Source organism: Sturnira hondurensis, unplaced genomic scaffold (assembly GCF_014824575.4).
Source record: "Sturnira hondurensis isolate 20B ecotype Veracruz unplaced genomic scaffold, ASM1482457v3 Scaffold0004136, whole genome shotgun sequence".
NCBI lineage: Eukaryota > Metazoa > Chordata > Mammalia > Chiroptera > Phyllostomidae > Sturnira > Sturnira hondurensis.
The window spans coordinates 51780201-51803457 of NW_028076767.1; the positions used below are offsets into that span (position 1 = coordinate 51780201).

The window sequence follows — 23257 nt, forward strand, 5'->3', positions numbered from 1 at the left end:
TAGATGATGGATGAATTGGTATGTATGATATCATTTTGTTTCTTTGCCTGCATGGTTAAATATTAAAATATGTATAATTTCAAAAAGAAAAAGTAAGGAAGTCAGTAGACAGAGGGCCAAGAAAGAAAATTCCTGGCAGAAGGGATATTATTTAAAAATACAAAGGGGGTGAAGATCGTGGTGTGTTCAGGAAGCTCAGAGTAGGTCTGTGGAGGTGAAATTGGAGGAGGGCGTGCTGACTACTGGGAGGTGGTGTAAGGTTGGGAGGGAGTGGAGGCCAAGAAACATGGGCCAAGTAATAATAAGGAAGCCATTAAAATGAGTTTAGATTTCATTCTGATGACAATAGGGAATCACTGAGGAGTTTTAAATGGGAAATGACATGATCAGCTTTGCCCTTAAGAAAAACGGACAATGAATTGGTTTAGTTACTCATCTTAATGTGATATCTTATTTGTGTTATATAAAAGGGAAAAGTAAGACATTGTATGTCTTGGAGAGGTATTAAAAATCTTATGGTCTATTTCTCCTTTTGTTTAGCAAGAGCACAAAAATTCAAAAAATATTTATCTACTTTTTAAAATGTTCAGACTAAAACTTTAAAAGAGTATAACTTAAAAAGAAATTTATTTTGTTTTCCCATTGCCATTTAGTCCCCTTATACCTTCTCCCCTGCACAATCACCACACAGTTGTCCATGTCTACGAGTCCTTTTTCCTTTTTGTTCAACCCACCCACCTCTTAACCTCCCTCCATCCTGCTATCAGTAAATCTTTATTTTGCCTGTTAGTTCAGTTTGTTCATTAGATTCCATATATGAATGAAATCATATGGTATTTATTTTTCTCTGACTGGCTTATTTCACTTAGCGTAATCTTCCCCAGGTCTATTCATACTGTCACAAAGGGCAAATTTTTCTTCTTTTTTATGACCGAGTAGTATTCCATTGTGTAAATGCCCCATAGATATTTTATCCAAGGAATATAACTCTTATCTTCTTAAACTGTCAAATTAGGAAATAGGAACCAGTGCATAAAGTAGTATATAAATTTATCTAATGCACTCTGAGTATTTCATGTCTGATCCACTTTGTCACCAAATTCAAGAGATACTTATTGAGCATCTACTGTGTGAAAAGTGTATATGGGAGGACACAAATGAACTCAAGGCACTAACCCTACTCTCAAGAAACACTTAGACAAGTGAAGTGAATCTACTCTTTCGATCCAATTAAAAAATTGTACTGAATTGATTCTTTCCTAAAGAAAGAGATTAATCATTTTCTTATTTTTCTTTTAATCAATTTGAAATTTTCCAAGTTTTACCTATGTGGAGGCTCACAAAATTAAACAAATTCCAAAGAATAGGGCAATACTAATGTTTTAATCATGGTTTGTATGTTTTAAGGCCTAGAATCATTTTAAATATTTAGCTTTTGTGCAGTGAATTTAATCAAACCACTTTCATTGGTTTTTTTTTTCTTTCACAACTATTAATTTGCCAGATTGTTTTGTTTGTCAAGTTAACATACAATAATTTAGAAAGTGAGGGATGACAAATTTGTTGAGCTTCAAAACAAAATTGAATGTTACCGACTCCAAGTCTTCCACGTGCCTCAAAAGAGTCTATAAAAATCTACCACAGAGAAAATGAAGATGGTCTCATTTCAAGGAAGGAAAGGAATACTGAGGAGATAACAGACTTTGAAAAGCAGCCTCCTCCACTTTCTCTCATACTGTTAATTACTCAGAAAACACAGAAAATGGCAGCTGTGGTGACTTGCCAGTCATGAAGAGACCGTGTGCTGAGATTTTCTACTTGGCGCTGTCTGCGTAACTACATAGATGATTCCACAGCATATGGCAACATAAGGCAATGTTACAATGTCAAAGGTAACACGAAGGCGGGCTTGAGACAGAATTGTAAGCCAGGTGAAGAATGTTTTCTCTTTGGGTTATTCCTTTGCCTGTGCCCTCATATGTCTTTCACTATGTTCCGGACCTTCCAGGGGCCTGGTGCCCAAGAACTGCTCTCTGGTAGTCAGGGTTCCCCTTGCATTACCAATGGCCTTCTTCCCCCAGGGCACCACCCTTCGTCCAATCAAAACTGGTCTGTGCAGCGCCATGTTCCCTCATTGTTTGCTAGGTCTCATGCTGCGTGGCCAAATACGTTACATCAAGGTGATGTATGTTACATCAAGGTGATGAATGTTACAAGCCTTCGCAGTTTCCAAAGTTTCAAAGAATTAGAAAAGCAGACTCATAGACGGATCGAGCAAAAGGAAAAAGGATTCGTGGACATGGACAACAGTGTGTGATTGCTGTGGGGAGGGGGTATGAAAAGGACTAAATGGTGATGGAAAAAAACACAATAAAGATTAAATTTTAAAAAATGTCAGGTATATGTTAGGTCCAGGTTGGAGACATTGTTTTGAAGAGGAAGCTGAGGAGTCTTTCTTCAGACTTCTTATATTATACCTTGGAGGTAGGTCTTTTTGCTTTGTTGAGAAGTTTTATAAAAGTTTATTTGAGCCAAACCGATGGCATATGTTGGGGAGCAATATTTCAAATGTTCCCCAGGTAGGTCTTGCTTTGCATCTCCACAGAAGCATGTTTAGTGAAACTATTAATATAATCTTCAAAAAGATAAAAATTAAAACTTAAGCAGGACATCCTGTGATCCTTTAACACATAAAACCTGAACACATTCTTGCTGAAGAACTACAAAATCTCCACAGTAGGAGTCAGTCAACTGAGTATTTGCAAGATGACTCTAAGGATCAAAGTGAGATTTCTGGCCAAAAGGATATTTGAAGTTTCCCCACGGGTGTAGGACTTTGCAAGCTTAAGGCACACTGCCCAATATACGATCTGTTTTTCAGTTTAGCTTGAGATCAGATGTTCCTTTCCGTTTCTGATTGCAAGTCAGATCCCTGGAGAGATTGTCAAATGGCATCTTATTTTCAAAAATTCGAAATGCATATGCATTCACAGAGCTGAGGCTTGTGAATGGGAATGTGCAAGAGTACATATTGAACTTCAACACCATTATAGAATTTCAGAGCTGGAAGGCACTTCAGCGACCATCTTAGCCCATGTGCGCAAATGAGGGTTAGAGGCTTGAGTTTAATTTGGGGGTCTGCCAAGAACTAACAATGTGATTTTTAAGTCACGTCACTTCTGTAACCTCATGTTTATTTTCTATAAAATGAGGGATTTCTTTGAGACACTTGCTAGAGATTCCCACTTTTGCAGCCTATAGATCTTGAATCCATTTACCTTGCTATATAAAGGTCAGAAAGTGGAGACTCAAAGAAGGTAAATGACTTCTCAGTAACTAGTAAAGAGTTGCTAGGTAGTTGCTAGGTGGTCGCTCCCATTTCAAGTTCCAAGTGGCCACATTCTTTCTATTTGGTTTGAAGAAGCAGAGAGGATGAACCTTCATTTATATCAGTTGCTTGTTTTTTCTGCTCACCCAGAATACTATTTGCTTTAAATAGCAAGACTTATTTATTTTTCTCTCTGTCTGTCTTTCCTTCTAGAGATTTTGTAAGAAGAAATGAGCTTCCTCGTCCAATTCAGTATATTTGCTGGTCTCCTGTTGGAAGTCAATTAGTAAGTGTTTAAATTATAAAATGTTTAATCCTTTAAATAAAAATAAAAGAGGAGCCATTTGATTTTGGCCTCTCTTAAATTTCCTTGTGTAAAAGAAAAAATACATTTATTACTATTTTTTAGTGCTTAAAAACAAAAAGAGTTTTGATAAATTGAAACCCATATGAGAATTCCGCAAAATCTCAAGCTCATGGATAGACTTCTTTAAATATCGCAGTCAGAAACTTTATCCTTATACTCAGCCAGAATGCGTTGTGCCAGAAAGCTCAGGAAAAATATGGTTTTCACAAGTTTCCCAGACTAGCTTCAGACAACATGAAATTTTGTCCAAGCTCTTATTTAAGGACTCTAAATAAAGATGAGATCTGGCTAGCTATTAATATTCAGAGATTTATTTTACTTCCTGTTAATATACATAATTATTTACTTGGGTAATGAAACCACTAATAAAATATTAGACTTTATTATTTTTATATAGCCTTCAAAAATCATAATTGCTGATAATGTGAGTTGGGTTTTTAACCTATTAAAATTATATTTTAGTTATGAGTCTTTCTGCATCTGGATTAAAGGGTATTGGGTGAATAATTAACATAAATACACAGATTTAATTGTACTTCTTGTGGAATTTTCCCTTATTAACAAGCTTACCACCATTTCCAGGCATATGTGTATCAAAACAATATCTATTTGAAACAAAGACCAGAAAACCCACCTTTTCAAATAACACATAATGGAAAAGAAAATAAAATATTTAACGGGATCCCAGACTGGGTTTATGAAGGTAAGTTGTACTCTTTTTCTCCTGCTGCTGTTTTAAGCTTTTAATTGAGAATAATTGCATACATTTAGTACCATTTAGAAGAGTGGTGTGTTCCCGAGACGAATGGTGGCATTTCTGAAAGCTGTTATCCATGTTACGAACAGGGCGTGCGTGTTCTGCGAGAACAAAACCTCATCAGGCTGGTAGGGTTTATCCGAGCATTAGAAAGTGGGAGAAATAATTTATATTCCAAGGAGATTAAGGTCCTTAGATGCTGTTAGTTCATTTCTCAGGTTTGTTTCTTCTTGAGAAATAAATATTTTTTCCCTAAAACTAAACAACTGTCTATTTTATTTTGTGGGAAAATATTCTTAATTTTTGAAACTTTTGTGAATTTTGCCCTCTTTCTAGGTTCTGTAATATTCAAGACTTAACTGGACTTTAAAACGTGCTTTAACCTTTGCCTTTATTAAAAAATATATAGCTCAACTGTTTTTTAAAAATAATATTCCGAGGAGAGAAAGTCAACTTGTTTATGTCACTCTGTATTATAATTACAGTTTCCTGGTTTGGGCTATTTTAGGTGACAGTAAGAACCAGCAGCTGCCACAAAGGGAAAATTAATTCCTGTTAATATAATGAATTCCTGTTAATATGTTTAGTAGGTACTTTAAAAATTACATTTCTGACTAATATCAAATCCTAAGAATACTAATCATTTGATAAGTGATATAAGGATGAAATATTCTTAAAAGATTATTTGCCTTTTTAATAACCAAAATATAGCATGTGTTATATCTACATAAGTATATTATTTTGGATGATAAATAGATATATACAATAAAATTTGAAATATTTACAGTGATTTTAAGAGTAAGCTGTACTTGTGATTAATATATCAGTATTTATTTTTCAGAGGAAATGCTTGCTACAAAATATGCTCTTTGGTGGTCTCCTAATGGAAAATTTTTGGCATATGCAGAGTTTAATGATACAGAGATACCAGTTATTGCCTATTCCTATTATGGTGATGAGCAATATCCTAGAACAATAAATATTCCATACCCAAAGGTATGTTGAATACTTTTAGCAGATGCTTCTATTTTCCTGGTGTCAAAATGAGCAACCAATACCATGAATAGAGGTGGGATCAACAAGTTTGGAGAGCTTCTTATCCTTGTGCATTGTAAAGCAAACATTGTACTGTGCTCTATTATTTATGTGGACATCTGTTGCTTTGGACATCTGGTTGTGCTGGATGAAGGAGTCCTCGCTAAATCCTATTGCAGAATCTTTGAAAAACATATGGTCTAGATCATGGAGGAAAAACAAGCTTAACTTAAATTTAATTTTTTGTATTTCATGCTCCAAATTCAGAATAAAGTTCTGTTTTGCAGTTCCTTCTTGAATTCTCATGTAAATGCAAGCTAGATTGAGAAATACAAATGTTGAACTTGATGTTTCAGTCAGGTAGAAGCAAGTATGAGTTATAATCTTTTCTGCACATACAAGGTAGCTTAAGTTTGTGAGCCCTGAGTGAATTAAACAGGGTGTGAGTCCAAAGTTTTTTGCATAAATATTCCAGAACCCTCAGTGTACATATTTTTGAATTATTCCCCTGTTGAAGAGAAGAGACCCGTATGTGCATATGGAGAATGGCCAGGTCACAGTGAAGAACATTGCATCCAAATTAAATTTAGAAAAGAAATCTGAAAGGGGATCAAATAATACATTTTTTCTTGCACAGGGAGTGAAAGTGGTTTTAGAATATAGTTCACTGTCCTTTTGTTCCCATTGCTTTTACTTGCCAAGGGAACCCTGTCATGAATGGATCCAATGTGTCCCTAAGTGACAAAGATGAAGCGGATGTGCATATGCACCAGTGGGTTCTAAAGTGAGCCTAAGAGGCCATAGTGACAGAAATAGAAATTCCAGACAGTCTAAAATCTACGTTTAAAGTTATTTGAGAAAAACCAAAGGATAGAACATGAGCGTTTAGGTAGAAGATCCCTCAAAGGCTGCATATAAAGTTTGAAGTCTGAAGATACTTGGAAGTGAGAGATGAGATACTTGGGATCCAAGATGTACAAGGACTTGGATCTTTAGGAAGCTGGAAGGGAGCAGGAAGAGATGAAGTTACTCCCTGCAGAGTAACTGACACCGACAGAGAAGCTGGCACCCAAATTCTCATGTTTCATTGAAGAATGAACTTGGGGAATCCTCTGACTACGGACTGAGAGGTGAGACTACTTGGAAGAACTAAGAAGTCCCAGTGAAGCCTTGAGTAAAAAGGCAGGTCAGAGGAAAGCTTGAACAGTTCCTTACATAAATCCAACAGCAGAGAGTCATTTAAAACTACTTACCTAAACAGGGGATTTAAGTTATTTAACAATTACAAGATTCTCTTTTTCTGTGGTAAAATAGCAGAGAAAATATAAAAAGCTGAGTGTGAACTATACTGTCATATACTATTCAGGGTATGTAATAGCATAGAAAGCACAAAACAAGAACAGTATAAGTTCCATAGACCTTTATTTGGAGGTGAAATTTCCTACTTTTGGAGGGATGATAGCAGTAGTAATGTAACCAGCTAGGAAACAGAGTGGTGCTTGTCTGGACCAATTTATAGGGTAAAAGCAAAACGTATCTTTCATTATTTATTTGTACACTCTCCCCCCAGCACCAGTCTACCTCTGCATTCACCCTAGCACATGGAGAAATGATAATAAAAATAATAATAATAGCAAATATCTGTCTTTAAAAATTAGAAAAAACAATATCGATTACAGAACTGCATTTTCATGCCCAAACTATTTTTTTCTATGAATCAAAGGGCCCTCATTCATTGCTTTAAATATGTGTTTTTACTCTGGCTGATACAGCATTTGTAATTGCCCTACAAGTAAAATTGAAATGAAATTCCTCATTGTGTTGAAATGAGAATGTTTTCAACCGTAATACACTTCACATTTTTAGCTTATAAAAATATGCCTAAATTCCTAAAGTGTCTTGAAAATCTTGGTGATAACTATAATTTTATGAGCTTATTTATCCCCATTTTCTTGGCAGGCTGGAGCTAAGAATCCTGTTGTTCGAATATTTATTATTGATACCACTTACGCTGAATACGTAGGTCCCACAGAGGTGCCAGTTCCAGCAATGATAGCCTCAAGGTATACTATCTCAGATGGTTCCCAGAAACTGAAGTTTAACACAAATTTCTTAATCAGTGTATATACTTCTTTTCTACTGAGTAATTGATGAGTATATATACTATAAGCAAAAATAAATAATATTAGCATGCAAAGCTAAATACAGGTAAAAGTAAAAAATCACAATTAAGTTTCTTAAATTTTTAAAAAATATTAATACTTTTTAGATGTATAAAAATGACCACACTGAACCACCTAAGTGATACTTACCTCCAATGTATGATTGTCAACTTAAAACCAATAGGTAGATAGTAAAATTTATGTATGTCCTCAGCCTGGCTTCTTTCAAATCTGGCCACCTTCTTCCCAACCTAGGGTTTGTAGTTCATGCCTATCACATGTGTGTGGCAAACAAGAGAATACCAACTGACCCTCTCCAAATCTTTACCTTTTTAAGTAGGAGGTAGTCTGCTTGCAATTACTGGTTGTAGAATGAATTATCTGGGAGTAGCAAGACAGAGATATGAAGCATCCTCACTTCCCCAGCATGGTACCCAATGTAGATCTTGTTGGATTAGTCCTGATTAGAGCAGCCTTCCAGCCTTCCAGCCTTCCATCAGTCCTCTGTGGTCACTCTGGTTGAAGTTGATAAAAGGAAAAGTTCCCTAAGTCTGCCTGGTAAAAGGAAAAGTTCCCTAAGTCTGCCTCCTTACCACTTTCCAAATCTTAACCGACCAAGGCTTGGCTTCTCTCCTCCTGCCTCATGAAGAGAAGTCAGCTGTATGATATGACCAAACATTTCACTAGTATGAACCTGGCTGATGTGGCTCAGTAGATTGAGTGCCAGCCTGTGAACCAAAGGGCCACTGGTTCAATTCCTAGTCAGGGTACATCCCTGGGTTGCTGGCCAGGTCCCCAGAGCGGGTGTGAGAGAGGCAACCACACCGTGATGTTTCTCTCCATCTCTTTCTCTCTCCCTTCCTCTCTCTGTAAATATGAATAAATAAAACCTTTATGAAAAGTTCACTAATAAGGGAAAGAGTCTTATCATAAGCTTTTGCCAGGTCTTGCCAAGGTAAATCCACTCTTGGTTAATCAAAAATATTGTTATTTTTTTGAGTTATCCATTATTCCCAACCCTAACCTAACTTATAAAAACTTGACTAAATGCATCTTTGTGAGCGTGTGTCATTCTCCTTAGGCTGCAAAGGGAATGTTGTAAAGAGCATCATGTCAAGTCAAAAACCTTGTTTGACCATCTGTAAAATACTAACAATATAGTGAACAGTAATAACTAACATTTTTTATCGTTCATTATATAGCAGGCATAGTTCTTAAGCACTTTAAGCACTCAGCAAATCTTTACAGCAACCATTAAAACTGGGAATATTTTCATTTCCCTGTCTATATAGAAACAGCAGCACAGATATGTTAGGTAGTAAGCCTGAGGTAGTATTAACCAGGAGCAGATAAAGCCAGCATATGAGCTAGGGACTCCTACAACCTCTGTGATTTACATCAGTGTCCAAAATTCTGTGGGTTATTTACGTTAGTGTGTTTTTATCTGCAAGATCATCCTCACACAGTCATTGCTACCAGTCATTGACATCCACTACGTGCCAAGCACCATTGAGTTACTTCGTGTGCATCTTTATGATTTTTATATTAACCCTAACTTCAACTCCTGAACGTGGTCAGCTCAGCTTCCAACACAAATCTTCCCAGAGAGAAAGGTGATACTTGACCACACTTGGCTCTCTCAACTAGTGAAAAAGTGAAAAATTGAGGTTACCAATGCAAAATAGCTAAGTTAATGTTTTTTCCTGTACATTGATCAGTAGCTTTGGGTTTGTGCCTTAAATTCTTTTTTAAAATGTCAAAGTCCAAACTGGGGAGGAAACTCCCCAATAATGGAATGACAAAGTAATTCCATTAGATAAATGAACTCTCATAATAAGTATTCTTTAAATGTCAGCAGATACATTAAACTTATCCTGCAGAAAAAAAGAAAGTTTTGCCTTCCTCATCAATGGAATAAATACTTAATAATAAAAATACATCATTCAGCAAGCCAAAATGAAGGAATTATTTGAATGTGATATTGGTTTATGGTTGTGACTTTCTGTCTTGACTTATTTGCAGTGATTATTATTTCACTTGGCTCACATGGGTTACTGATGATCGAATATGCCTGCAGTGGCTAAAAAGAATTCAGAATGTTTCAGTCTTGTCAATATGTGATTTCAGGGAAGACTGGCAGGCATGGGATTGTCCCAAGGTAGGTTATATTGAAACCGCAGAGGTGTCTTTGTGAAGGTCAAAGTTCAGTAGTGGGGACTGACTTATAGCTAACTGTTATATTACAAAGCCGGAATTACTGCATTTGACTCCTGATTTACAAAAGCAGACAAAATAAAAACATTCTATATCTACAAGTTCATTATTTATTTCTATAACTAAGAGACTTCTTATTTCCTTGAATGCGTTAGCATTGGTTTTAGAATAGAGAACAAAACTAATCAAATAACATTACTTTGGAAAAATCAGGTATTTGGTTCTGAATTAGTATGGAAATTCATCCTTTTGGGATTACAAAATTGGCAGTCTAAAAATGAAAAATACTGAAGATGAAGAGATAATCTGGGTCTATAAGGGAAACAGCTATGCTCTGTTCAAAAGAACTGAGATAATATGCAAATGATGGCACATTCTATTCAATGTCAAAATCAAAAATAAAAATTCTAAAGGAAAGGAATACTATCAAAAGAAAGCTAAACATTTTTGTTTTAAAATCAAGAGTGGATAGTAGAAAATGAGATAAACTATTAGGTCAAATTATCCTGCAATCCTGTCTTAGGAGCGCCCTCCATACTGTGCTAATTTTAGGGAGAAAAAAAAACTTGAAAAGTAGGCACAGATTTATTGTTGAGTTTTAATTGTTTCTATCACTCAAATCCAAACATAATCTGTTGAATTAATGAGTCAGGAAACTACTTCACCAATCTGAAAGCTTTAAAATGTGCTTGTTCATAAGCACTCACATTAGAGACGAAGAAATACAAAAATGCTTTCTTTAAATAGGAAATTTGACGGGTACATTTCATGAGACTTCTAATTATAAAGAAATGTTTAATTAAACCAAATGTAGGATAAACCTATTTTATGAAGTAAGAAAAGAAGCACAGGCAATCAAAGTAAATCACTGAGTTCTATCTAGAAATTAGGACATTATGTTTTGCAAGGAAAAAATCCTGTGAATCTGTTTGGAAATATATCAGGACTATAATAGTCAAGTTACTCAGGCTAAAAATATTTTTTTAAATCACTACTGTGTCTGTAACAAGCTTGACTAATTTTGATGAAATATGTTAGAAGCTTATTTTTATCTTATTTATATTTTGATATACAAAAGAAAGATGTTGGCCTTAATGCAGTATCCTAGGCAAAAATAAAAAAGAAAGAATTAACTTGATTGTGTTAGTTAATTAGAAATCATTGTTCTGATTAGTCAGCCTTGATGTTTTCGTTGAACCTGGGTGTTAGAAATTATTGTTTTAATTTTTTAGTTTAAAACTATAATATTGATTATTTAGATATCATTTTAGCTCTTAAAACCAGGCAATTAAAAACAGGATCTGAAAATTCTAATTTATCAAAGCCAGTGACAACTTTAATCCAAACTGATAGAACATATAGATGCTCATTCAATAAGATGTGGAATTCCCTGAAATATCAACTTTAGTTTTGGGCCCAAAACAGTAATTACATTTAGAATACCAGGTTTGAATAAACTTAGGATCTCAAAACAATCTCTTTTTCAAAGTAATCTGGTAAATATATGGAGCACATTTTTAGATTTAAGAACAACAGAGTATTGAATTTTCCAGCAACCAGACTCATGATGTTGTGTGTGTGTGTGTGTGTGTGCTTAAAACAAATAACACTTAAAATTAAGTGACCTGGCAACATTTTATTAATGTTTGAAGATATATGCAAAACAAAAAAGTGAAGGAAACTGGCAATAATTACTTACAATATAATTATTTTAATGAAATTCATTAAGAAATTTATAACTTGGGGAAGAAACATCTTTCATATGGTTCTTCCTTCTCTGAAAAGGGGATTAAAATCAATTTCATCTTTATGGCTAAAAGTAACAAATCAAAATGTTTCACTATTTTTTTCAAGTCTTGTTCTCTCCGAGTCACTGGCTTATCCCTATAGGAGAAAATTTAAACTACACTATATTTTAATTATATTTGATTGATTATGCTATTACAGTTGTCCCAATTTCCCCCCTTTTGCCCCCTTCCATTTAGGACCCCCCACTTCCTCAGGCAATCCCCACACCATTGTTCATGTCCTTGGGTCATTCACATAAGTTCTTTGGCAACTTCATTTCCTGTACTATACTTTACATCCCCATGAATATCCTGTAACTACCTATTTGTAGTTCTTAATTATGACAGTACTTCCCTCATGGTCCTCTTTCTACTTTACTAACTGTTCTTTTTCTTTCCATCTCTTCTTCTGACTTCTCTAGAAATCTTATTATTCTCCAAGTTAACATATTTGCAAGGTAGGCTAACAGCTATAACAACAACAACAGACCAGCTCTAATAATTCAGTGGATTAATAGAGTAGAAAATTTTTGTAGATTTATGTACACATCTAATAGTGAGTCCAGGAAAGTGTAACTGGAGACTGGTGAGGGTATAGGGGGCTGGGGTGCACTGCCCTACACAGTCATTAGATCTCGGGTAATGGCATTTCTGCTCTCTCTTCATCCAGTGACTTCCAAGGCTAGTCCAAGGTTACTCACACCTGACCTTCAACATCCATCTGGGGGATGGGAGGAAAGAATATAGATTACATATGGGAGGTTTTTATAGATTAGGCCTAGAAGTAACATAAGTCACTTTTGCTCTCACACTATTGGTTAGAACTTACCACATGACCACATCCAACTGGAAGGGGCCCTGGGAAATGTAATCTTGCTATAGCACTAGCAGAGAAGAAGAAATAGTTATTAATTATCTTACACTCCTTGTCACAACTCTCTGCTTACTCTCTTTAAGTAATTTTTATTTATACCAGAGATTTCGGTTACTGGCTGCCTGTCAAATTCATTCTGAAAATTTAAACTTTTAAGTATCTCTAGATACGTCTTCTCTGCTCCGTCAGTATTAACGCAACCTAGATTTGGGTCTTTATCATGCTTTTCTAAATAGTACAGTCGCCTTCCAACCAATCTCTCTTCCTCTTTCTATCTTACCCACTTCTAATCTAGTTTCTATATAGTGTTCACAATTATGTTTTCCAAATCAAAGGATTTACCTACAGGAGAACTTTAAACTTCTTAAAGTGGTATAAAAGTTTCTCAGAGATCTTGTGGATATCTTGGATCCACTCATATCTTTTCTTTCCCAAAGTCGCTCTTCACTCAACATACTGAACCACCTGCAGTTTATTTACTAACCTTTCTCTAATTATTTGTCCAGAAAAGCCTACTCATATTTTTTAGGCTTTTCTGAATATTCGTTCAGTAAATGATTGTTTGTATTATGCCAACATATACACCAAAATAAGCTTCAGTGCAAGTTTTAAGATTCCTACCTATTTTGTAAGACTGAGAAAAGAAAAACAAATTAACCTAAACTCCACTGTAAAGTGCCTTTTTACCTATATGATACCAAGTACTTGGTTTGTGTTAGGCCTTCATTAATGTTGTGATACTTCCAGTCACTATGTCATAGGAAATTTAACCAGAATATTAAAGGCTTGCAATAAAATCTAGCCTTTAGATTATACATGTGCTGTTGTATAAGATTTTGGAAATAGTCATCTGAAATTCAAGTGTGAAGTTAGTTGGCTAGCAATACTACAGTCTGATGAAGCAGCATAATTTGTTCAAGTGTCCAGATTATATTTAGGAAAAACTGTCTTCCTAATACTATGCTTGATGTGTTCTTTCTTTCTTTTAGAGCCAGGAGCATGTAGAAGAAAGCAGAACTGGATGGGCTGGTGGAGTATGATTTTGCTATCTTTTCTTTATATTTTATTGAAACTCAACAGATTTTCTGCTATCAAAGAACTATTTGAAATGTATTTAAACCTTTTCTCATAGAAAAAATATCAAGGTAAAAAACCCAACAGTAGTGATCCCTTCAGCAATTTTGTACTAGACGTTTCAGTGTCTATATACTTAGAATTATTCGTGTTCCAACCTTAACTTTTTCAACTGACTCTGATATTTATAATTATTGCTTCTTAAACAAATACAGTAAAGATAATTTTGAAAAGGAGACATAATCCCTGACCTGCCTTAAAAGATCTTAGTAATCATTAGCAATTTGAACTCAAGAAAAAAATACACACATTGGGTATCCTTGGTAATTTAGAGATAGCCTAATTCTTATTAAATTTTATTATAAACTATAATAAATAAATAAATTTATATATATATACTTAGTCTAGGTTTTAAGTAAAATGGTAGCAAATAGAAAAATTTGTGTTTTGTTATGGTTTGTGATCATTTATATCTGGATTTTTGGGAATAGTTTAATTCAGTGATTTATGGAGATTTTCAATGTAAACAATTATGTTTTAGGAAAATATCAATTGTACACTATATCCTATATAAAATACATAAAATAAGACATAAGTGAATGTTCTGTGGTTGCTGTCACTTAACACAAATATATGATTAAAATCAACCATCATTTGGATTTTTAAAAAAGTTTGTTTCTCTGAGATTTGGACACAATTAAAGAAAGAATTAATTCTTATGACTTGCTTTAACACATAAATCCATAATACAAGAACAACAAAAAATTTAAAAGCCAACTCTAAGATGTTAAGTCTTGTAGAAATTTAGAATTAAAATGGGTAGGGAGAAAGTAAATTGTGAAGTAAAAGTATTCAGATACTAAAAACTCTATTGTACTTTTTTTGGATCCAGTGTTTTTAGCTTGCATATCTTTACTCAGTCTTCACCGTTATTTATTAGCTAAAGAATTATATGTAATAAATGTAAACTATATTCTAAAATAACAAAGTAACAAGGATAAGTGTAAGTCATTAAACAATGGGAAAGTTCTACTTGAATTTATTCTTTGTCATTGTTCTAACACAGGAAAAATTATTATTCAGTGAAAGAACAGGATTTTCTAAATTTTTTAGATTCTTGGTCAATCAGAAGCTCATCTTCCAGAAAGGTAATTCTTAGATCAGTGCTTGAAAACTTGAAGAAAGAGGAAAGTTAATCCATGAATTCATTCCCATTATAAAGATTTCCAGTCAAGAATGAGAGGAACAAAGATTTGAATCTTCCTTTAGTTGTGTTCTCTGTGATGACAAATATAACTAAGGTTACTATGAAGGAACATGAATGATGTGATTTTACAAACAGAAAAACAATGATACTATAACCTTCTGGACTGGAAACTGAACCCACCACTTTTTGGTGTACGGACAATGCTCCAACCAACTGAGCCACCAGGCCAGGGCATCACCAGCCTTTCGATCTCATCAAACATTAGCTGGATAAATGGGTGAATGAGTGAATAAATGAATGAATGAATAAACAAATTGCCTTCTAAAGCTGTAGACACTATTTTAAATACCCTCAGTGGAGGAACATATATGTCGTTTGAGGGAAGATGAAGTGCTACATTAAATCAAAAGCCATGCCAAAATAAATCTAGTGAATGAATAAATTACTTATCTGCAACATATGCTTTTGTACCAGATCTCTTTAATATCTATAGCTAAAATTCTATTGGGAAACATTATTTTCCTTATTTACTAATCTGAATCTCTTAAAATTTTTCCACAGTCAGTGAACTTTCTAAATATCAGAAGAAGGATTGTCAAAAATTCTCTGTGCTGATAGCTTTCGAGAATCAGTAAACTTTGTAAATACCAGAAAGGGAATTGTCCAAAAATGTTTGCAATGATAGCTTTTAAGAGTAAGTCCACACTCTCCCAAGGCAACTGCTTTGCTGAGGTCATTCATTCGATTTTGTATGTTCAGACATGTCTTTTGAAAACAGTCAGGGCACAACTTTGCACAGTCCTAACTCATTTGTCATATTTGTACTGCACAGCTTCCTTTGACTGATAATCAAATCAGCGACTTAATAAAATTGCCCAGAAATATGTCTTCTTGACTGTTGTTCAGGTAATATTTATGAGGAGTGCAGACAAAGTGTCAGTATAAATTTAAAGAGCAGTTTCAGAGTTCTTCCTTTAGAACTTGTCCAAGAGAGTTAAACTGGAAAAGGCCTTTAGAGATTACCTATAGATTAGAAAAGTGAGACTAAATGATTTGCTGGAAGTAATGGGCCTGTTTATTTGCAGGAGCAAAGCTATCGAGTAGTTGCTGGAGAACTTTACCTGTTACTTTCTTTCCTCCAGCGCGAGATAATCCACGTCCTAACTTGGAGGAAAATAGACAAACTTTTTTGGTATTTGATCAGAAAAATAACAACAACAAATTCGCTTTAAATAAATCTCTTCTTGCTCTGCAGAGAACAGACAGGAAGGGGCAGGGATTAAATCAAAGAATCTGGAATTTAATTGCTGAATTTTGGAGAACACTGCAAGCATAATGCTTAGACTACAAAGCCACATTTAAATTGTTTCAAAATAATTAAGCAATACACTACACCTATTTTAGGCTGTTGACAAAATCCCTGGGTGTGGAAAAATAAATTTTCTATTTGATGCTTAAAAGTCTGTGCTTTACTAAATGTGGACTCAGTTTAGACATCAGCCTTAGGTAAGTAGGACCTCAGGTCATTTGCCAACCATAGCAAAAAATTATCTGGTGGTAAATAATCTTACTTGCCAAGTAAAATGTTTTAAAAGGCTTTGCACATAGAGATGAGTAACTTATCAAAACATCTAAGCGTGATAAAGTGACCTATGAAGAGGTCTGGTTAAAACTGAGGACCACCTCGTTATACACGATTATCTAGGGTCCAGGTGTGACTTGTTGCCAGAAGCACTTAAGTGCAAATGCATTGTGGACCTAGCTTTGACAGAGTGAATGAGGAAATATTTTACACTCTCTTTACCTCATCCAAGCTACCTGTTCATCTAAAGCAGCTATCTTTGATGTGTGCAGTAAAAAGGGAAAAGATAACAATCTCTGCTTAGCAAAAATATTCTTCCTGCTTGCCTGATTCTAATATTTTAAGACATAGCAATCTGCCCTGTTATTTTCTATATTCAGTGAAAATAAAAATTTAAGTTTTAATCAAGAACAAAAGCTTTTTTCCAATTTCTCAACTGACTGCAGATGGGAGTAAATTTTTTTTTTAATTCTGACACCATGAAATATTTTGTGACCTCGGCTCCTTTCTGGCAGTTAAGACAACATAGCCAGTTTCTGAATTTTGCCCTAAGTGAGAGGGGGTACTCTGAAGTGGTTACTACTAAGTATATGATCATTTGCTAAGAAGGCAGGAACTTCATTCTAAAATAAGAGAAAGATTTTTGCCAGACATACACTAATGAAATTCCATCTACAAAACTGCAGATTGGAATTTCTTATACCTAGGACTCTTGGCTGTCAATTTCACTTAGAGTTATTAGTCTCAATATACAAAATCCTGCCAAGACTGGTCTTATTAATGAGGCTAATAAGGAGATCATGCAAGGAAACACTTCTTCCTCATGATTCCATTTGCGATTTTGTTAAAGATTTATTATTTTTATACCAAAGTGATAAGATTTAGAACACTGTATTAGTTTTCTGGGGCTGCTGTAACAAAGTACCACAAATTTGGTGGCTTAAAACACCAGGAATTCATTCTCTCACCATTCTGCAGAATAGAAGTCCAAAGTCAAGGTGTCGGTGGAGCCATGCTCCCCCTGGAAGTTCCAGGAAAGAACCCTCCTGCCCCTCCTCCAGCTTCTTCTGGCTGTTGGCAATCTTTGGACTTGCTGACCTTGCAGCTAAATCACTCCAATCCCTGCTTCCATCTTCATATGGCCTGTATCTCTCTGTGTCCCTTCGGGTCCTCTCCTCATCTTGAGAGAACACCAGTCATTGGATTTAGGACCTACCCTATTCCAATGTCATCACATCTTGATTCTTACCTTGATTACATCTGTAAAGATCCTATTTTTAAATAGCATCACTATCTTAGTTAGTTCGGGCTGCTTTAACAACATATCATAGCCTGAGTGACTTACAAACCTCAGAAATGTATTTCTCACAGTTCTGGAGGCTGGAAGTCTGAGATGAGGGTCCAGCAGAGTCAGGTGCTGGGAAAAGCACTCCTCTAGTTGCAGACTGCCAATGGCTTGTATCCTCACATGGCAGAGAGCAGAGCAAAAAAAGCAAACTCTGTGGCGATTCTTATGAAGGCACTAATCTCACTCATGGGGGCTCCAATCTTATGACCCTATCTAACCCTAATTACTTCCTAATACCATCTTATTGGGGGAAGATTTCAACATGTGGATTTGAGAGAAATACAAAGACACATACAGTCCATGATAGTCACCTTCTGAAGTTCTGGATGGAAATGAATGTTAGGGAACACCATTCAGAACACTGCAGATACTACATCAAGTGAGTTGCATTTTGAAATCACACAATCATAGTCATCAACTTTATCAGAAAGCATCAAGTATCAGAACATACGTGGGGCCATCACTAAAGAAGCAAACATCAACTTTCCTTGTTTTCTTCTTGCTCAAAAGGGAGTCTCAGACTGGGTGTCAACAGGACAGGTGTTTGTAGTTAAAAGATGATGGTAGTTTTTTGGTGGTTGTTGCTTGGTCAGTTCTACAGGAGCTGCCCATCTTGGTTCACTGCCATTTGCAAGGCACTTAGCTAGAAAGAGCTGGTTTTGGATTATGTGTGGGAATACTGACTCTGAGTGATGTAGACTAGCTGCTTCCTCATGTAGGCCTTTCACCGCTTTCCTGTCCTTTCAAAACCCTATAATTTTATACTTGTAATGGGAAAAAGTGCCAGCTAAAATTGGGTATAAGGGTATTGGCAGGATTTTAGTTATCTGTACCACTCAGGATGTTGACGTGTGGCTTTCTGGGCTCCAGGGCACAATGGAGCTGAGTGTCAGGGATTCTTTAGGGGGTTCCCAGCAGGGTCCTTAGGAAAAAATCAGGTGCTAATGAACTCAAGGAGTAAACCCTCCACTTGCTTGTCCTAGGTAACATTTTTCTCTCAAGTCCCTCCCTTAAAACTGTGGCTAGCAGGCCATGATATTTTAATCTTTAAAATGTCTTCAATGAATCATTCATATTAGGTACTTGGCACTGGACAAGTCAAGAATTAAAAGAGCCATCAGCCTTCATAAGAGGCACATGTTGGTCAAATACCACATTTTGAAGATTTGACTTGATTAATATCAACATTCATGTGTGATTCCTTTAACTCTATTTTAAAGTACATAATCTCAGAACATAGAAACTCAATCAAATTAAGTATTTTAAACCCAGGGGTGTGAGGTACCAATTAAATAATAGTTGGAAAGTGTAAGTGCCTATTAGAATCACTAGAAAAATCATCTGTCTAGCTGAAAGATGCAATTTCAGATGTGAGTGACGGACAGTAGGGGAGGGAAGGCATTCAGGTTCCTATATACATTCCTTTTAAAAAACCTATAGATTTAGTTTGGTTTGCCTTTTGAACATAACCTCTGGGGTTTTTTTCAGTTCTTTGTTTCAGCACCAGTTTTCAGCTATGATGCCACTTCATACTACAAAATATTTAGCGACAAAGATGGCTACAAACATATTCACTATATCAAAGACAATGTGGTATGTTCCTTCCAAGATTTATCTCCTCAAAGATCATTCACTTGAGGTTGCTCAAATAACACTCAGCTTCACACAACATAATGTTTGTCTTTTTATAGGAAAACGCTATTCAAATTACAAGTGGCAAGTGGGAGGCCATAAATATATTCCGAGTAACACGGGATTCACTGTAAGTGTTGCATGAAGCATGCTGCACCAATCAGGGTTTAATGAGCTGATGGGTGTACAAATGATCCTGGCCCACCTCCTTCCGTTAACAGCATTCATGCTCCGTGCTCTACGGTTTAGTTCGGACAGCTATGGGTTTCTTAAGACTGCACATTCTTTAAAATCTAGTCAACAGTTTTTTTGGAAAGAATATATAGTAAGTGGTCATTTCCCTTCCAGCGCTTGATAGGTAATTATATAAAAGCCTAAGTTAAAAAATAACTGGTATTAAGGGTATTAAGGACAAAATTTACTCCAGCACTTGAAATAATGAGCAAGCTCGACATGGCCACTGAGAGCAGCCCATAGATATAAAACATTGTGCACTGACGCGCTGTTATAGCAATGTATTATTTGTGACACCTATTGTTTACGGAGCAATTACTGTGTACCACGTCACGTAAAGTAGAAATGATTGTCCCAGCTTTACAGGTAAGAAAACTGACACTTGGAAATCTAACTTGGCCAAGGCCACAAAGTTAGGGGCAGAGCTAGGGTTCAAATGTAGAACACACTAAATGGAACATTCTTGTTGTTCCCCTTGACACGGGACTTCTTCCTTTCAGCCTCTCTTTTTCAGTCCGCCCTGCATACAGTCTAAATAAACACCCTAAAATAACCATTTTTAGTCAAATTTCTTTAATCAAGGGTGTAGGGTTCCTTTCTGTTACTCCTAATAAAGTCCATATTCAGGGTCTCCCTGATAATCCCCCTGCCATTTGCTGGAATTCTAACAACAAAAGAGAGGGGTTATTAGTTCAGGCTCACTGGCTAAAACCGGACAGAAACCATTGCCAGTCCATGGAGTTCTTTGACCAGTGAGCAAAGGAGTTTGAGCGTTACAGGGAGCAGCCATTAAAATCACCAGTGTAAGAGAAGTGACAAGATAAAAACAGATGGGAACTTTCAGACATATGTTTGCAAAGTAGGGGAAACTGAAAGCAGGAAGACCCAGCTATGGTCATAATCTAGGCCCGAGGTGGCAGAGACCTGAATTAGCACAGTGGAACTGAAATACGGACTGTAAGGGAAAAACTATGCCACCCTTTTTTTTTTGGCATCCCTGGCACTTGTCATAGTGCTTGACAGAGCCCAGGTTCAATGAATATTTGTTAAATGAATGAGAGGAAAGGTAGAGAGACAGTAAAGACACAGGGAGGCTGAATAGGACTGGTGAATGAGTGGCTGTGAGGATGAAGGGAGAGGAGAGAGGGACATGGATGCTCTTGTGTTAGATATGAAGACAGTTGTGAAGCCTTTGACATAAGAAAACTGCAGGGGCTGTTTGAAAAAGATCTGAGTCGTTTATTCACAAATAATCTGAGATGATGTGGCATAGGCAAGTACAAGTGATGACTGGAGTCGCATGAAGTTAGTAAAGACAGGTAGAAGGACGCTGGTAGAGAAGATAGATTTAATACTAGGAGTGAGTTGTATTCTGTTGCCTTTTCCTTTTATTGGAGAATAGTAAGAATTTTATGACAGTGAGGGCGGAGAGGTACCAAGAATTTAAAATTGTCAACCAAACCTTGGTTATTCCAAACTTTTCATATCTTATTATGCTCTTCCAAAAAATAAAAAGGATGGACACTTTGTAATGTTCACATGAACTCCAGAAGAGTAAAAATCGTGCGGCTAAATTGGATTTCCCACTTCATGGCTATATTAAGACAGGTTAGAACTAGGTTCCAGATACTTAAGTAACAAGTATGGTCTCTTGTGACTTCTTTTGCATCTGAGTAAATTAGCATGTTCCTTTGAATGGAATCCCAATGTGGGCGAGTTTCCTTTTTTTAAATTTTATTTTTCAATTACAGTTTGCATTCAACATTATTTTGTACTAGTTTACAGGTGTATATACAGGTGTATAGCATAGTGGTTAGAGGATCAGACTTTATAAAGGGTTCCTCCCAATACTTTCAGTACCCACCTGCCACTGTACATAGTTATTACAATATTGATGACTACATTCCCTATGCTTTACCTGACATCCCTGGACTATTTTGATTTCCTTTTTAAAAATATATATTTTATTGATTATGCTGTTACAGTTGTCCCATCTCCCCACTTTATTCACCTCTGCACTGCACCCCACCTCCTACCCTCACTCCCCTCGAGCCCATGTACCTATAAGTTCTTTGGCTTCTCCATGTCCTGTACTATTTCTGGTTTATGGGAAGCTTATCTAATGTCAAGGCAACTGCAAAATAAACTTAAAACGTGTTTAGAATCATAGACAAAATTAAATAATATAGCTTAGTGGAATTAGTAAACTGTTAATCATGGGAAAAATGGGTGACATTAATCAAATAGTTTATTTTCTGTGGCTATAGCTAATGAATCAGAATATAGTATTCCTATAATAAAAAAGAGTAGGCTGCATAATTTAATTTTTTATGACTTGAAAATTAGAGTAAGCACACAAAATTCAGTTATAAACAGTAGCAATTTATGTACATAAGTGCCAATTAGTAAATAGTTCGTTTATTATTAATTTATAAATTGAGTTCAAGTACTATTTATTAATAGAGTAATTTAGATGAACATGTGACTATATTGTTTAATATATTAGAGTTAGTTCTAAACTATCACCATTTAATTATTGATATTTATTTAATAACTTCTAAATATATTTTCAGGTTTTATTCTAGCAATGAATTTGAAGGTTACCCTGGAAGAAGAAATATCTACAGGTAGTTTATGCCAATTAACTTTGGTATTTCTATATATTGATATTTGAATAAAAATATGTCATAGCCCTCAGGATATATAGAATATTTGTAAAAAGCCTCAACTGTAGTAAAAAGCCTAAAATGTAATAGGAATAGTTTGTGAATTAAGATAAAATATTCAGAGAATGTTGTATCCTACATTAGTGTAGAGTTATATACCCCCAAGACATTAGCTAATTCAAATGTTTGTTTTCAAAAAGAAAAACCAAGAAATTTTAAGGCAGACATAAACACAATGCTAAATAATTTAACTAAATTTATAGGTAATTGAAGACATTTAGTCACACACATTTATTAAGTACCTACTGTATTGATTCCCGTACATGTGATTTCTTTTAACATCATTTACTTTGCCCATTATGATTGGAAGGAATTCATCTCTGTTCCTACATTAGTGCTTAAGTTAGTCCCGTTGTCCCTTTAGTGATCAGAATAGTGCCCCCAACAGCCTCTTCTGGATGAGGAAATGAAAACAATAGTTACTATAGGCTGGTAGTCTACCACTTGCCAAGTACCTTTTTATCTGCTTTACATTTTTATTTCACTCCCACAACCGCTCTGTGAGGCAAGTAGTACTGCTGGAGCCAGAATTTGTACCTGGGCATGCTGCTCTTGACCCCTTACTGTTAACAACCTGCCTAACACTTCCAAGGTCACACCAAACTATGAACATGAATATTAACCGTGATTGAGAAAATAAGACAAGTTCACCCTGCTATATTCTTCTGTTTCTCCTTGGAACATAGCTCCTTTTCTGTTGGGAAGAATCCCCCTATGGAGCTAGTCAAGTCTCTGACCACCCCCTACCCAACACAAAGTCAGGGGCAACAGCAGAGGGAAGACAAGGTCAGGAGCTGCAGGGGCCACATGTAATCTTACCCCCTATACTGTGTTTCTGACCCTGCCCCCATTCTGGCATAATACCACCTAGTCTGCCCCAAATGAGGTTCCAATTCTGATATGATCTGGGACTCTGTATGTTAAGGCCAA

At 35.7% G+C, this 23257-nt stretch overlaps 1 protein-coding gene across 1 annotated transcript in view; it reads left to right on the top strand.

Annotated features, from left to right (window-relative positions):
• FAP (fibroblast activation protein alpha) overlaps positions 1 to 23257 on the top strand; it is a 73026-nt gene that overhangs the window by 20376 nt on the left and 29393 nt on the right. The window contains exons 7-15 of the mRNA XM_037044582.1: positions 3542 to 3614; positions 4278 to 4398; positions 5294 to 5448; positions 7447 to 7550; positions 9672 to 9807; positions 13514 to 13558; positions 19224 to 19328; positions 19427 to 19497; positions 22175 to 22228. Of these exons, the coding sequence (XP_036900477.1) occupies positions 3542 to 3614; positions 4278 to 4398; positions 5294 to 5448; positions 7447 to 7550; positions 9672 to 9807; positions 13514 to 13558; positions 19224 to 19328; positions 19427 to 19497; positions 22175 to 22228 (864 nt within the window). The remainder of the gene's footprint in view (positions 1 to 3541; positions 3615 to 4277; positions 4399 to 5293; positions 5449 to 7446; positions 7551 to 9671; positions 9808 to 13513; positions 13559 to 19223; positions 19329 to 19426; positions 19498 to 22174; positions 22229 to 23257) is intronic.